This window comes from Carya illinoinensis, chromosome 6, assembly GCF_018687715.1.
Source record: "Carya illinoinensis cultivar Pawnee chromosome 6, C.illinoinensisPawnee_v1, whole genome shotgun sequence".
In the NCBI taxonomy this organism is placed as follows: domain Eukaryota; kingdom Viridiplantae; phylum Streptophyta; class Magnoliopsida; order Fagales; family Juglandaceae; genus Carya; species Carya illinoinensis.
Window position 1 is genome coordinate 5,044,055 of NC_056757.1, and position 17,373 is coordinate 5,061,427.

General features: G+C 34.3%; 1 protein-coding gene across 4 annotated transcripts; it reads left to right on the top strand.

Annotated features, from left to right (window-relative positions):
* The first annotated feature begins 1,434 nt into the window (after nucleotides 1-1,434).
* On the top strand, nucleotides 1,435-14,940 carry LOC122313582 (histone-lysine N-methyltransferase ASHR1). Of its 4 annotated transcripts, none has more exons than XM_043128698.1 (14): nucleotides 1,435-1,633; nucleotides 1,835-1,980; nucleotides 2,454-2,588; nucleotides 4,298-4,352; nucleotides 4,459-4,577; nucleotides 5,162-5,250; nucleotides 5,328-5,409; nucleotides 7,194-7,298; nucleotides 7,416-7,506; nucleotides 7,610-7,729; nucleotides 7,879-7,985; nucleotides 10,676-10,745; nucleotides 11,931-11,994; nucleotides 14,484-14,940. In XM_043128698.1, the coding sequence occupies exons 1-14, from the start codon at nucleotides 1,534-1,536 to the stop codon at nucleotides 14,680-14,682; spliced, it is 1,482 nt and encodes a 493-aa protein (XP_042984632.1). In that variant the 5' UTR covers nucleotides 1,435-1,533; the 3' UTR covers nucleotides 14,683-14,940. The 4 variants fall into 4 exon arrangements, with proteins under 4 accessions (XP_042984632.1, XP_042984633.1, XP_042984634.1 ...); XM_043128699.1 differs by having other exon boundaries at nucleotides 7,422-7,506; XM_043128700.1 differs by having other exon boundaries at nucleotides 7,437-7,506.
* The last annotated feature ends 2,433 nt before the right edge of the window (nucleotides 14,941-17,373 follow it).

The window sequence follows — 17,373 nt, forward strand, 5'->3', positions numbered from 1 at the left end:
GGGCCTTGTGCCCGTTAGTAATTTAATGGGCTGACTAAACTAACACATTTCAGATTGTAAAACCAGTAAAATCTATAATTATGTAATTGGCTCCATGCCACCGTTTTTAATTAAAAACACCGTATCGTACTGATTATTGATTAGATATAAATATTATATTTATTTCGTACCGATCATATCGATCTATATTTTAGTTTGTATTGATCTATACTGACCGGTATTTCAGTTTTTATCTTTTTTTTTATTTGTTCAAACTGTAAACTTATTTTTTAATCTCTAATTTAGACCATATTATTTATAATTTATATATATATATATTTATGTATAATTTATTCATATATACATTATTATTTTGAAATATAATTTATATATATAATTTATTCATATATTGACTATCCTGAAACGGTATTGATATCGAAATATTTCATTTCAGTGCCTTGACCGGTACGCCATCTGGTACAGTATTCAAAACTTTGCTCCATGCAGTAAAATCTACTTTTTTTTTTTTTTGTGGTTATATACAATTATTTTTATATACAATTCACATATTATATTTATGTAATTGGTTAAATCAAATATTTTATATTAAAAAAATAATGCAGTTAATTATATTAGTAAAATACATAAAAAATACATAAAAAGTATATAAAAGTACTATATATAACATTTTTAAATCTAGAAAATGTGGTTCCTCCCCTATCTACTATCTATGAATTAAAATGAAAAATAAATAGTTAATTAACCTATATAAGAAGATGCATAATTCATTAAGTAATAATATAGATAAAAAAAATTTATAACTCCTTTATAAACAATTTTTATGGACTAACAGTGTTATGTTGATTGATGGTAAAATGAATTGTTAAATGTCTCGTTATTATTGTTATTCGAATTAATTTTAAAATTAATATTTGGATTTTCGAATTTTTATAAATCTAGTATTAAGTTTGTCACTCACAAATTTCATAGTCAAACATTAAAAAAACTGCAATTAAGTTAACTTTTGAGAAATGCTAAATGTATTATTATTTTTAATTATACTATAGCCAATAAAAAACTGACATATGTTATATTAATTTCATGTGATGATTTAAGATAGATTAACAGAAACATTTAATAGATAATGATGTGTTTGTTTGTTTTTATTTTTAATGTTTGATAGATAACAGAAACATTTTATTTCCTAATACTCCTTTATTATTATTTTTATTTGTTTTTATTTTTTAATTATTTTCTTTTATTTAATGGTTAAATAAGTGATTATTTGTGAATTTTTATATTTTTAAAATTTTTTCTTAATATTAAGGATATTAAAAAAATACTTATATATTTAATTACGAATATTTTAAAATTCAGGTATTAAATTTACAAAAATAAAAAAACTTAGTTATTTGATTTATAAAAATGTGAAAATCCTTGCAAATAACCCTTCTACTCTTATTTGATATTACCGACGTATTTGCGGTTTGGCGAGAGGGAGGGAGAACAGAAAAGTGACGCATTCTTGTCCTAACTGAATGCGAGGGCGCAAGCATGGAGGAGTTGCAGAGTGCGCTTAAAGAACGGGATCTAATCGTTTGTACTCTCCCAGAGAAAGGCCGGTGCCTTTTAACAACCAGGGATTTCTATCCAGGTCTCTCCCTTCCCTCCCCCAAAATTTCTTTATCTCTATCTTAGACGATTTGTAGCTTGCTTCGGCCGCATAAAAGCGAAGCTTCCGAGTTCGGAGACGTACTAAATTGAGTGTTCTTTTTAATAAAACACTGAAGACATATCAAATGTTTGGTATATACTACCTTATTTAACTAAACTAAGTTCAGCTTTAATATTTCAGGGGAAGTAATTATAAGCCAAGAGCCTTATGTCTGCGTTCCAAACAAGTCCTCAGGTAACCGGAGATGTGATGGATGCTTCACATCAAGTAACCTTAGGAAGTGCTCAGCTTGTCATGTTGTATGGTACTGCGGTAGCACATGCCAGGTATTTGTAATAATGTGGATATACCGTGCAGCTTCATGTCCAGTCAAATATTGTTGTTTTCTCCTGTCATCTTTATAATCGGATAGCTTGTTTTAATCCGTGAAGATAGCCAATGGAGAAATTTTAAACTTCATAAAGAAATGGTAATTGGATACTCTCGGGTTTTATTATTATTATTATTATTATTATTATTATTATTATTATTTATTTATTTATTTTTAAATTTTAATTTAAAAAATTCTCCAAATATCATTGAGTTCACCCATCTTTGTGCTTGGTACGAGTAACAATTTGTTAAGATCCAAAAATGAAGATAAAAATAGTTAAAAATTGGAGAGCTTTATTCCATTAACATGATTCATATATTCTCTTAAAGCAAATATAGAGTGAGTTCAGCATTTAGAAAATATAAGTAATTGTATTAAATGTATACTTCCTGTCCATTCATTGACTTTATGCTTTGCGATTTTCAGAAGTTGGACTGGAAGTTGCATCGTCTTGAATGCCAAGCTCTGTCAAGGCTTGACATGGACAAGAGAAAATCTGTCACTCCTTCCATACGTCTGATGGTGAAACTCTACCTTCGGAGAAAACTGGAAAGTGAGAAGGTAAGAAATTAGTATTCTTTTTATTTTCAACTTCAATGTTATTATTAATTGCGAGGATCACCACAGATTGTAGCCATGTGGAAGATGGCTCCTCTATGTATTCTTTGGTGTATTTGGAGTGAAATGAATGATAGACTTTTTGAGGATCATGAATGCTCATTGGAAGAGTTTAGGAGGTTTTTTTGGAAGACTTTATTTATGTGGGCCATCGCTCTAGAGTTGAATGGTGTCAACTTCTATGATTTCCTTGCATCAATCACTAGTTCCTAAATAGGTGTATTCACATGTATACTTCTAGTGTACCTAGGCTATGCCTATCTTTACATCAATAAAATTCCTATTACTTATAAAAAAAAAAAAAATTGCGAGGATAGTTATTAGTTGTCATGTATCTGTACAAGCTAACAACTTAAAGCGAAGACTAATTTTTGTCAGTGATCATTGAAGCCAAAATATCTTACAGGAGGTCACCACCTTTTTGGTTTGCATTCAGTGATCATTGAAGGTAAGATCCTATAGATTGTTGGAGTCTAAAATGGGCTAGGCTTGTTTAGATAGAACCTTGAGATTGGGTCAAGTTCGAATTGCTAACCTGTTGTTAAAAAAATTGTATTTTACCCACCAACATTTAAACAATGTTTGCCGGAATCCCCCACCATTTTCCCCCAGTTTCCATCCATTCCCACCCAAAAAATAAAAAAAAAAAGTTTCGATATTCATATTTCACCCTCATCATCTCTCTCTACTTCTCATTTACTCTGTCTTATCTTGTGATACCACTCACTTTTCTTGGGTGACAGATGGTTTAAAGGGGGATGGCTGTTGGGGCTTTAATTATGATAAAGATGGTGGCTAAAAATTTGGGGTTAATGAATGGCCTCTGGTTTTGATGATATGGGTGTTGTGCATTGGATGTTGAGCTGTTATGGTGTTTGTAATTTTGGTCTTGAATGAGAAAGACTGTGGAAGTCTTAGGCTTAGGTTTGATGGTTTTAGTATTTGAAGAGCTGTGGTGATTGGAGTTTTCAATTGAAGATGGTGGGTTTGAAGATACCGTGAAGAATGAAGACAATGCTTTCTAGGTGGTGAAAGGTGGAAATTTGGGGAAGAATGGTGGCAGTGGGTGGCAGATTAGGGTAGGTTGCCTAGAAATTTGGGGAAGATCAATGAGACTGGGAGAGTAATGGGGGTGATGGTTGGAGCTAATGAATTTTATGGTGTGAGTTGTGACCACCTGCTGGGGGCTTTTAAACCACATTTTAGCTGACTAAAATGATCAAACCATTAGTGTCTAACATATAATTTAACCCCAATCCACTTCTACAAAAGCCTCCAATCTATTCTTATGGTTGGCAAGACTTTGAAATAGCATTTGTACTTATTCTTGTGTCTGAGATGGGGATGTTCTTCTTCATGATCGATTAAAAGGAGATCTAGAAGGGTTGGGTACTCCGTTTTCTCTATAAATCTCTCTGTACTTTGGTTGTGGTGCTGTCAGCTAATATTATAAAAATTGTAGAAGGTGAATAATACTGGTTTCTGGAATTCCAAAAGACTTGGTTGTTAATTCTTTTTATCAAACTTCTTCAGCACATTTGAATATCGTCTCCTGGTTAGTCCTTTTGACTTGATATTTTGCCTACTAAGAAGCTGAATGCAGAATAATTAATAACTCGGGCCATAAACTGTATAATTTATTTTGCTGCTAGGTTATCCCTACTACCGCTACAAACAATTACAACTTGGTGGAGGCACTGGTGTCTCGTATCCTTCCCTATTCTACTCTTTGCTTTTAGCGTGCACCAATTATTGGTTATTTCAATTGTTATATTTCCACAAATTGTTTCATTTAACTTCCATTTTTCTGAAGACATATCTGACATTGATGAGAAGCAGTTGGTGCTGTATGCTCAGATGGCTAGCCTTGTCAACTTGATACTTCAGTGGCCTGAGATCAACATGAAGGAGATAGCTGAAAACTTTTCCAAGGTCTTCTAAATAAATAGTTTTTTTTTTTTTTTAACGGTATAAATAATTTGAATTCATATCTTAATAAGCATTTTGCAGCTTAAGTTTAACAATTCCATGCCCCCTCAAGTCTCTCATACCATTTCTCTCTTTTAAGAAAGTATTTGGTAGTCCCTTGGACTTCTTTCGTAAAGCTACACCTGATGGCTACCATATTATTTGAACCTTGCTTTATCAACTGCCAAAGAGGCAAAAAAGCAAAAACGAAAAAAGGAAAAAAAAAAGGGGTAGTGTTAACTGTTTTGGAAAAGTTGAGAGTACTGAAAGCATAATGGAAGTATCCAAGTGTGCTGTGAGCTTGATGGTACCTAGTCCATTCACTCATGTGAATAACATGGATTGTTTTAATTCATTACAAGAAAACTTTCGTAATGAGTCATCTGCAAATTGCACTATCTGTTGTTATTTCCAAATATTTATCATGGGGGACCCAGTTTTTACATATCCCACTGCGACAAGATTTCTGAATAACATTCATCTCCATGGGGAAGACTGATTTTCTGGTACATATAACTTTTAATTCTGATACTTCTCATTCAATACAGTTTGCATGCAATGCACATACAATTTGTGATGGTGAACTAAGACCCTTGGGGACCGGATTGTACCCTGTCATTTCCATTATTAACCATAGGTAACTACTTTCGTGCATTGATATGTTCTGATTTTCATCAGCTTTCTGTAAGTCGGCTAATGGTTATGGTACTTTAGCTGCTTGCCCAATTCTGTTTTAGTGTTTGAAGGAAGGTTGGCTGTTGTACGTGCTGTGCAACATATAACCCAAGGAGCTGAGGTATATATGCTCTATAAAAGTTCTTGGTCTTTATGCTTAGCTAAATCAAAGTTTTGTTCAATATTTGACATGGGGGATTCAAATCTTTCTTTTAATACACACTTCTACTGGATAGCTGTCTAATTCTGTTTCTCTAGTTTTAACTTTCATAATTTTCTCAGTCTCTTAACTTTTTCTGGCTTGGTGTATCTGATGTATACTCCTTGTGTACTTTGATAGTACATTTTTTTTATTATTAGTAAGAGTTACGTTGTTTATCAAAAAAGGTATTAGACGTGTGAAGAGATACTTTAGATTATAGGGGTAATAAACCCGGGTGTTTTTTGTTATCCATGTCTAACTATTCAATTTCCAAAAAGGTTCATACTCATAGTTGACACGAGCTTGAGCCAAGATTTAGGTATTGTTTGCCACTTGAAATTCTCATCTCAAACATAAAATTCTTATCTCATCATTACAACTTTTTCAAATCCCCATATAAAATATAATAAACAATTCAATTTTTTCTTAACTTTTTCAAATCCCAATACAATAATAATATTAAAATGTAATATTTTAATATTTAATCTTAAAACTCAAAATTCTCATCTGAAAAATCTCAATGGCCAAGCAGAAGTTTCCTTTCGATTTTTGTGTTCTATAATGTACCTGTTTTTTTTTTTTAAATATATTTTATTTATTTATTTATTTTATAGATATACTGCTCGATTGAAACTAAGTACTGCCTAATTTTTTTGTGACCTTTTACTTTGATCTGCTGTAAGCTTTATCTAGTAGCCTGCATGTGTGCGTGCGTGCACACAAAAATGTATATGTAAATATGTATATCCATAAGTATTTTTTTGAAGAACCATATTTTCACTTGAATATGAATCTGAAAGAACACCAAGAGGTACTTCTGGTGTAAATTAGTCGTGGCACCGTGGTGGCAATCTTGGATTCAAGAATCCATTTAATGCATAGAAATTAACTCTCATATCAAATTAATATCAGGAAAATGTTGTGAAGTAGTGAAAATAGCAGTGAATGAACCACAACAAATTATAGTTAGAACTATATGTCATACTATAGAATGAATTTGAACAGGAGAAAGGGAGAAGCATACTTTGATTGAAACTAAAAATACATATGTGTTCCTTACAAAGTAATTGTTATGCAGGAACAGTTTGCCATATCTTTTTCTGACGGAACATATAATTAGTTGTATAGGATAATTTTAAAACTGCACTTAATGAGAAAATCAATTTATTTTATTAGTAATAAATTTTCTTAGAAAAATAGGAAATGTATGCATACAAACAGTAAACGGAGAATGCTTTGGAAACAAAGTATATATGGAGGGATAGAACATTGGCACAACCAGAAGATAACTCATACAACTGCACAAGTAACGATTTTAGCTTAAGAACTAATAACTCAATCCAAAAAATGTACAGTAGTGCATCTTTATCCATATGGTCCATGTTAGACAAAGGAGGGCTTACTTTCCATATAGAACTGCTTCTTTGCCTTACAAGGAGAACTTTCCAACTAAAGTGCAATTCAACTACTTTCTGAGGCATTACCCATAAAAATGCTCATATGCTTAATAACTCCATCCACAAAACCCACTCACGCCATTTTGTTGGCCTTTTGTACTTTTGTGTCTTACTCTTTCATAAGCCTTCATGATGGTGTCTATGATTCTTTTGATGTTAATTCAATTGCTTTGGAGGGTATGAATATCTCATAACCTTTTTCTTCATGTCAAGTGAAATATGTTTGTCATGGTTCTATTTTGTAAGGTGTTGATTAGTTACATTGACACTGCTGGAAGCACAATGACTCGGCAGAAGGCTTTGACAGAACAGTACCTTTTCACCTGTACATGTCCCCGCTGCATAAAAGCGGTACCTGCTAACATTTTGTTCTTAGGATTTTCTTTTTATTGCTGAACTTACAGCATTTTATTTTATATTGGAAAACCAGATCTACTGCTGGTTAATTTAGCTAATTTTGTATTGAAGGGTCAGTCTGATGATATCCAGGAGAGTGCAATTCTGGAAGGTTATCAGTGCAAGGATTATCAATGCAATGGTTTCCTGCTCCGCAGTTCTGGTAGGTGATTTTCCGCAATCAATGAATCAGATTATTATAAAAGAAAAGTTCAGCTTGTTGGCCAAAGTTCCTATTTTGGATCTTTTGCTATTTGGATATGCAGATGGAAAAGGATTTATATGCCAACGTTGTGGAGTTGTTAGGGACAAGGAAGAGATAAGAAAGATTGCAAGTGAAGTAAAATCAATGTTAGACACGGTTCTTATGTCTTCATCAGCTGGCAGTATCCTTCTCAGTTGTTTGCACTGGGAGTTAGCATTTTCCAAAGATAATTTAATTCTGCAATCAATTTCCTTCAATTTCCTCTCCACTGTCACGATTTAAATTGTTCTGTCTTTTATTGAGCAAGAGTTTGTCTATGACTGAGTTTAGATCATCAGGAGACTTTTTTTATGTATCAGAAGATTGAGACTCTCCAAAGGAAATTGTGCCATCCTTTCTCAATCAGTTTGATGCAAACTTGTGAAAAGCTTTTAGAGGTAGCCTTTAAATTTTTCATTGACTTTTAATTCTTCTCTTATTTTGAGCTATACAGAACTCAATGTTACTGGCACATGTTTAATTGGTTAAGTTGTGCTGGTGCTTTGTTCAAATTTATGTGAGACCAGATCTTGTTTCTTTTAGGTACAAATAATGATTTCTTTATTGGCGGAAACTTTCTTTAAAGCTTGGGTAAACTGGCAATTAGACAGAGAGTGTTTTAGTGAAGAATTAAAACTAGAACTAAGAGGCGTTTTCCCTAAATTTGGTGGCAGCTTACTGGATTAAGTATAAATAAAGGTTTGAGCTGCATCTCATTGAGTTGAATCTATATATTACTCTGCCTGCCTTACACAGTATTGCAAGTAATTTCTTACTCATTTTTCTAGCAACAGAGTTTTACAAAAAAGAAAAAAAATCTAGCAACAGAGATGAGTATGTTCCCTGCACTATAGTACTGAAGCCTGATTGTTTTTTGGATTATTTTCTTGTCACTTTCTGATGACTTCTAAATTTGGCCTCACTTCTTACTTGGTAATGCATTAAGTTCCAAAGCATGGACTTGCACCTCACTGTGATAACCCGGTCTAAACTAGGTCCTTACTTTATTTTATTTTATTTTTTGTTTTTATTCAAATGGACTTGAGCCCAATGATTGGAGAAGATTAAGGGTGTAAGATTGACTTAGGCCATGTTTTTTTTATGTAATAGGCGTGCCCAAGCTCAAGTATAGAAGCTCAACACTTAGCCAAGTTTCAGCCCCATCGGAATTTAGGGTTTTGGAAGCCCCAAACTAGGGGTTTGGGAATCAGTGAGAGGCGCCCCTTTGGACAAGAAGGCTCTTGAGTTTCCCTAAGCTATAATTATTAGGCTCCTAGGGAAAGGGAGTGTCATCTTTTCTAAGAAGCATCCGCCACTTGTCCCTCATGTGTTGAAGCCCTAAAGCTTCTAGAAGAAGCCAAGTGATGGAGGAGAGTTATAGGGTTTCAGCTCACCTAGGGCACACCCCAACTCCATCTTCCACTATGCCACTTGGCCATCATGTAACCTCGCTCTATGGATTCATTGTATCTGAACTTAAAAGTGGATAAAGGGAAGAAGAAGAGTGGATTTCGGAAATCCAAGGGACACACATGCCACCCACACTATGTTTGCCACATAGCATTCATGCATAAGCACCTTAGAATTTCTAGAAGATGGAATCATGAGGAAGTGCAAGAGACACATGCGGAATTTTGGATTTGGGATTAGGGTTCCGAAATCTTAGTGAATTTGGACACTTGGCAAGCATGCAAAGTAGGACACAAAGCCTCTAGAAGATCTCTAGGGTTTCGGCCATGTGATGTACATGCCACTCACAAAATAGCTTCTAGAAGGATCTTTGATGAAAGAGACCATGAGGATTTTGGGAATGGTAAGAGCCACACACCCACTTCATGCCATTTGGCAACCATGCATCGCTCAACCTTAGATTCATTGCATCTAGACACAAAAAGGGTTGGAAGAAGAGGCTTTAGGGTTTCGGCTAGGACAAGAAATCGTCACTTGTCATCCATGCAAGAGGTGTCTCTTAACATTTCCAAGAGAAGGAATGATGAGGGTAGAAGAAGAGGAGATTTTCAGCCAAAACAAGCTGCAAGATGCCACATGGCACCCATGCACAAAAAACCCTTCGGTTTCCACATCAAAAGTAATGATAGGAGAGAGAATGAGTGGGATTTGAAAGAGGTATATAAGGAGGGCATTAATGGACCAGCATCCTTACCCCCACCGACCAAGAGTCATTTGCTTCATTTCATATTTTTCCCTCTCCTCTCCTTTCTATCTCGCCTACCTTAGAAGAAGAAAACCCATACACTATTTTCCTTCCAACCAAACACCATTTTCGTACATGCAAGGATTGGAGATTGAAGAATACCTTGTGGGAAAGGATTGCACGGTAAGAACTCTCAGGTTTCTATCAAATTTCCTTCTCATGAACATGCACACCCTTGTAAGGGGTTTGAGTTGAAGAGGTTTGGCCTAAGAGAGTGAAGAATGTGTGATTTGACCTTGTAGTGTAGTCCCATTGGACAAATGAAGTATTTGGTTCGACTACAAGAAGGCAACTATGCTTAACTTCAATTGGTATGGTTTGTCTAGGGTTCCTCTTCTGAAGAACCTGAGATTTATGGCAAGATGGGAAAAAGAGAGAGGAGATGTTTGGCCATTAGGGTTTTGTCAGGTGAAACCACCCTTATCATACACTCACACCACATACTTGTGTTCTTCAAACCGTGTGTATATAAGTTTTGGGCTTCCAAAAGCGTGATTATTTCCAGGGTAATGATACTCAAGAGCCTTCATGTCCAAAGGGGCGCCTCTTACTCATTCCCAAACCCTAGTTGGGGCTTCCAAAACCCTAAATTCCCATGGAGCCGAAACTTGGCTAAGTGTTGAGCTCCTATCCTTGGGCTTGGGCGCCTATTGCATAAACAAAACATGGCCTAAGTCAATCTTACATCCTTAATCTTCTCCAATCATCGGGCTCCAGTCCATTTGGATAGAAACAAAAAATAAAATAAATAAGAGTAAGGACCTAGTTTAGACCACGTTGTCACAGCCTCTAACTGGCAATTAAACCATAGTGAATCTGTTTTCATGGGACCACTAAACTCCTTGTAATAAAACTAAGTCTTACATTTTTCAGATTTTGATGGAGCAGCAAAATTGGAGAGAAGCTCTGGCATATTGCAGATTGACCATTCCAGTGTATCAAAGTACATCATATTTCTATCTGGATTTGCCAGGGGAGACATATTTAAGCTCCTCTGGTATTCTGAATATTGTAGTTTGAGTTGGAGCTCCAGGGTTTTGAACTGAAATATTCTGCATGACATCCATCATATATTAGTCCTTGTTTCATATATTTTTTGACAAGTAAGATAAGATTTTATTAATGACTAAAGAAGGGTGAAACCCTAGTACACATGAAGTATACAAGAGATCACCTTATTTCGTAATTCATCATGGAAGTGTGTCTGAATTGCTCAAGAAATGCATGTAGCAGAAGTGCTGCAAAAATAGCAAAGCATTTTGTAAGACAAAGAAGTCTGGAATTACTTGGAAACAGAAATTTGTAGATGGAGAAGGTTTCATGCATGTGTTGATATTTGTCACCTACCATGAGATGAGATAGCAATATGGAATAAAAAGAAGTCTTTGATGTACACTAGAGGTCCAGAGGTTTTGGAGATATTGATGAAGATGTTTTATATACACCTACCAAATGGAAGAAACTCTAGACACATAAAATACTTCTCAGATTTCATGATCTCTATAAAAGTTACCTAAAATTTTCATAAAGATTAATGGTGAAAAAAATGTTCTGAATAGATCTCTAAAAACATGAATTATGCTTTGATCAAGGATTTCCCCCACATTGAGAATACTCGCAGGAAGGATGATTCTTAATCATTTATCACCTGTTTACAACAATACTCCAACCTGGTGAGTTTAATTGCCTTCTCTGATGGCTTTAATTTCTTACTGATAAACAGGCCTTCCAAGACCATGCTTCCTTGCCTGCGACTGTTTCTATCCAATTTTTGAGATTGCTCTCTTCAAACATTAGTTTATCACACTGAACTCTTGTAATAATGTATAATAGAAGTCTAGAACCTTGAAGTTCTTTAGATTTCTTTTTGAAATTGCTAAGATTTATGTCAACTCCAGCACAGTGCTTTTGCATCACTTGTTTTTTTACATATGAAAAATAAATAAATAGCACTAATTGCATCTGTTTTGAAATTGTTCTGCATCTTTATTTAAATCAACAGATAGAGTACTTAATGTGTGTTTGGACTACACCATTCGTGTCCCATAATTATGCTGATTCTTACTTTTTTTTTTTTTTTTGCTATGTTGCTGCTGGTATCCTGAATTTACTTACTGTTTCATTGCAGGAGTTTACCCGGGATTTCATCCCTTGCTTGGACTGCAATATTATACCTGTGGGAAGCTTGAATGGTTAGAATCTTTGCCCAACTTTTAATTGTATATTTTCAAGATGCTGTAATTGATTCTTCACAACACCAAATCTTCTATGTAACAAAGATAAAAGTTGTGTTTGTTTATCCAGAGGTTTTTTCTCAGTATTTAGAACTAACTACACAAAATAGCTGACATTATCGGCATATGGAATAAGCATGAGAGTGAAATTGCATGGCCTCTTGATATTGAAGTGCTAGTACTTCTAATATAATGTCATGGAAATGTATTTGTACTCTGTTTAGCGTTGAGGGGCTAGGGTGTAGGACATGTATAATCCATGGAAAACTTTCAGTTGAAGAATCTTCTTGAAACTATAATAGAATTTTACGGGTTCCATTGGTTGTTATATGGGACCTCAGTTGAAGAATTTCTCATTGTGGTTGCAAAGCTAGCATGTTCAGTACTATGACTTCACAATTAGACGTGTGGTTCCTGAAATTGCATATATTTGTGATGTTTTAGTTGACACAATATCTACATGTTTGACAAATTTAGGGGTGTAAAAATAAACCGGCAAACCGGAAAACCGGCCCGGACCGGTTGTGCCGGTTTTGGACCGGTTCGGTCCGGAACCGGTTTTCATAAATGAAAAACCGGCCGGAACTGGTCCAGTTTCGGTTTCGGTTAGTTTTAGACCGGACCGAACCGGACCGGAGCGGTACTATTTATATATTAATATTATATATAATATATTTTATATTATATATAATTTTTAATCACATAAAAAATAATCACATATATACTAATACTAATATTCTAATATAGATTATAGTTATACTCATACTAATATAGTTATACTAAATCATCAAAACTAACACTAACATATAGCTATACTAATAGTCTAATATTAATACTATTATATTGTCTAATATATTATATAGCTATAACTAATACTGATATATATATACTAATACTAATCGTCTAATATAAGATTATAGCAGATTTTTTTTTTTACATTAGATTTCTTATTTTAGTTTTTGTTTTATAGCAGTTTTTGATATAGCGAATTTTGTTTATATAACAGATTTTTTTTATAAAGCAGATTTTTTATATCAGAATTTTTTACATAGCAGATTTTTTTTTTTTTATAAACCAGATTTTTGATAGCAGAATTTTTTTACATAGCAGATTTTTTTTTGCAAAGCAGATTTTTGTAAATGGTAAACAGAATTTTTTAAATCAGTTTTTTCTTTTAAACAGAATTTTTATAAAAAATTTGTATTTTATTAAAACCGGAAAACCGGACCAAACCGGACCGGAAACCGGTAAAACCGGAATACTGGTTTAGGAAAAAAATCGGTGTGTAATCGGTTTTGAAAAATGCAAAACCGGTGCCTACTGGTTCGGTCCTAGATTTTGTACAAAACCGGACCGAACCGGACCAGTTACACCCCTAGACAAATTTCTTTTCACTTCAGACTTTTATAAACTATCTGAAATCTGAACTGGAGATACTCTATTTGATGCATATAATGTTTATGTTCACCCCAGCTCTCAATTGCAATGCTTTCTTTTTAGTGGTGTGGGAAGTAATTGTGAAGATAAAATGGTTTGGGATCCATCTAGAAAGGGGTTATGCTAGAATTTTGGTAGACTAAACATAGTATTTTAAGTAGGTTCAAGAACCAAAGGTTTGTCTGATTAATCTCTAAGGCAGAGTCTAATTTGGAAGATGATTCCGATATACATTATGTGGTGTGTGTGGCAGGAGCGCAATGAACGGACTTTTGAGGATAAAGAAAGATCAATGGAGGAGCTGAAAGTTTTCTTTTTTAGAAATCTTTGTAGTTGGGCCATTGCTATTAGTTTTAATGGCCAAAATTTACATGACTTCCTTATCTCTACTGTTCCTACGTAGTTTAGGACATTCTTTGTACTGAACGTGTCGTTTTGCCTATTCTTTTATTAATATACTCTATTACTTCTCTCAAAAAAAATCTCTTAGGCAGAGTCTCTTGGCCTACTGGCACTCAGTTGGGCTTCCCAAGTCAACTGGAATGTGTGTTCAGGATTTCTACTCACCTGTGGAGGTTTATAAAGGGCTCAAAGGTTAGATGCATGCACCGCAATCTTCTAGGCACAAAAAATATCTATTGAAATAGGAGGAATTGTAACTTTGGAAACTTAACAGGTTATTTATTGATGATGCAATGCATCTGATGCTGCCTCTAGTTTTGCAAAGTAATTTATTGCACACACTGCATTTCTTTTATTGCTCTTTCTTCCTCCCTCTGGCCCTCCCTTTATATTTATAATCTTGACTTGTTCAATGAGTATGACTAACAAGGCATTAGGACCACCTCTGCTACCAGTAGTCCAGTGATAGGGAAGCAGCAAATGTTCTTGTTATGCCAGTCTTGTTTGCTGCTAGTTGATAAACAATATAACATTCTAATAGGACCTTCCTCCTATTTTTTCCTGGTAAAGAATCTTATTCATTCTATTTTGAACTTTTAATATCACAGGTTTCTGGGCGACACGGACGGTGCTATAGAATCACTGACCAGGGCAGTGGATATCCTGAAAATTACTCATGGGACAAATACGCCTTTCATCAAGGACCTCTTGCTGAAGTTGGAGGAAGCACGTGCTGAGGCTTCTTACAAGCTTTCATCTAAAGATGAGTACCAAGGTCTTTCTTACACGAGCTTGAGGCATTCCTAAGAAATGCATGAGCTTGGGGTGGTTAAAAGCTCCGTCGAGATTCAGTCTCTGCAACCATTTTCAAATTGGATTCACTCCGGTACAATGCATCTCCTAAAAATCTTTTATTACCCATGCTGATGTATACCCTCACAACCTTGCCCATTCGTGTTGTTCCCCCTGTAATATTCCTGCTCTGCGTTAGCATTCAAAATTTTGGCAATAATCAGATGCGCTAAATTGTTAAATGGGTACCCCTAAGAAAACAGTTTGGGCTTATACTTTACTGTGTGGACGATAAAGAAATGCCATGAAATATGCGTCATGTTGGCATTTCAATTAAGATTATTCAACCCAATATTTTAATTACCTACCTAATATTGAACATGGCTGTAAATGCAAAATTGGCTAGAATTAGATGATTAGATAATAAGGTTTATCTTATTATTATATTTAAAATTGTTAGATGAATGTAAAATAATTCTTGATTTATCTGTAAATAATATTGAGCCTATCTCGAAGTCTTAAGTGTTGTTTAGATAAGTTATTGTAAAAATCGAGTCTAGGAGGAGTTGTATTTATCCAGAAGAAAGCTAAACAAAGATCAGTCAATACAGAAGAATTTTATCGCAAAATGTCAATAGTCTGTCGGGACATGTCTTCTTGACAGATTCTATCCGTCAACAAAATCTTACTTCAACTGAAATTCTTTCCAGATTATTTATTTAAGAGATCATATTAGTTAGGATCTGTAGAGATTCAGATTTACATATTTTTTAGAGTACTTTCTTGTACATATTTTGGTGAGAATTTTTTAGTGAATTTTCATATTTGTGATTTCTCTTTGAGTGTGATCGTACTTCAAGTGTGAATGATCATTGATTGGATTCAACCAATGGAGTTTCAGGAGGAAAATCAATAGTTTAAAGATCGCTAGAGGTTTTGGCTGCTACTGCGGAATAAGACAAATGAGTCATTTGTTTGGACAAGTAAGAGAGTCAAATTATAAAGGTTTTGTAATTGAGAATTACTTGTAATTGATTTTTAAACAATAAGATTGATTTTCTTGAGTTTGGTTGCCTGGTAGGGTTTTACCTTTAAAGAGTTCTTTAAAGCGTCTTGCAAGTTTGATTATTTATTTTAAGTATTTGATTCGTTTAATAATTATAATATTGAGATTTAACCAATTTATACAAGGAAATTGGTAGACAATTTTATAGTTTTATAGGTACTTCGGGAATTACAATTGGCATCAGAGCGAGATTCACTTATTCAAGTGTGATCTGTGTCCTTGTAGGTCATGTCAATGTCATTATATGTTCCACCACATTTTGATGGGAAAAACTATGCTTATTGGAAAATTTGTATGAAGGCTTTCTTCAAGTATTTGGATAAATGTGTATGATATTTGATTGAATGAGAATGGACTAAACCCGATACATCTATAGATTCTTGGACGAAAGATGGAATCAGCAATTGCAATTGGAATAACAAAAGACTTAACGCTATTTTCATGGCAGTATCTCCCAAAAAAATTAAAAGAATCTCCATGTGTGATATTGCTAAAAAAACTTGAGATATTTTGTAGGTTACATATGAAGGTACAAAAATAGTAAAAAATTCAAAATTGGAGATGTTAATCTCAAAATTTGAAGAGATTAAAATGTTGGTAGATAAGAGTTTTAATGATTTTTATGCTAAACTGAATGATATTGCGAATTCTAGGTTTAATCTCGACGAGAAGGTGGATGATTTAAGGGTTGTGAGGAAGAGTTTAAGATCTCTACTTGAAAGATTTCGGTCTAAGGTTATTACTATTGACGAAAATAAGAATTTGGATACAATAAAAGTTGAACCAATCAATCATTTGCTTGAACACAATTTGAGCATACAGTAGCCAATTGTTGCTCTAACTTGGATTGACATGCCTCCCATTTAATAGTAAAACCATTAATCTTTTGAGACAACAAAGAGATTTGCTCATGAACTTGAGATATAGGTATGGATGATTCAGGTGGTGAAGATGCTGACTCATTAGTTTGGGGTCGTTTTTTAGTGATGACAGTCTCAAATTTGACCATAGTTAAGGTTGAAATAGGCATTGTTATCTTCATGGCAGGTTCATTTGCCCTAAGTAAAACTTTAGCAATCATAGCCAACTTATTAATTAAACTACCAAAAGGAAGGTTTAACTTTTTTTTCACATGAGAGCGATGAATAATATCAATAACATGCCGTGAAAAATCAATAGAGACCCTAGTAGCGAGAGCATACATGAAGTAAGCTCTCTCCAAAGTAATTTTTGTGTGACGACTAATGGGCCAGAGATCTGTGAGCACTATTTTGGACAAGAGACGAAACTAAGAAAGCATATGATTTAGATGTAGTCTATGAGTTTGGCAATCAATTTAAGGCCATTGATCAATAAAAAGATTACATATAACAGTCTTTGTTGGAGCCCCCATCCCTTTGTATAAGGTATAGAGGTGCTTCCACCTCAGGAAGGTTAAATAAGCCTCTGAGGACAGCAGGGGAAACTTCAATTTGAGTTCCTCAAACTATAAAAATGATATTATGATCATCTAAATTAAATGGGCTATGTTTGAATAAAATTCACGAACAACCTCAACACAGGGTGTGGGGGATGCATGAGTAAGTTTCTCCCTACCTATTTCAGTGAAGATACGTCGAATAAGCTGAAAGTCATCCGAA

What these genes read in the sequence shown, in the direction of transcription:
- LOC122313582 (XM_043128698.1), top strand. Translation starts at nt 1,534, where the DNA reads ATGGAGGAGTTGCAGAGTGCGCTTAAAGAACGGGATCTAATCGTTTGT. An exon ending in GTCCCCGCTGCATAAAAGCG is followed by an intron (nt 7,299 to 7,415) that starts GTACCTGCTAAC and finishes TTTGTATTGAAG; the next exon opens with GGTCAGTCTGATGATATCCA. An exon ending in TATGTCTTCATCAGCTGGCA is followed by an intron (nt 7,730 to 7,878) that starts GTATCCTTCTCA and finishes GACTGAGTTTAG; the next exon opens with ATCATCAGGAGACTTTTTTT.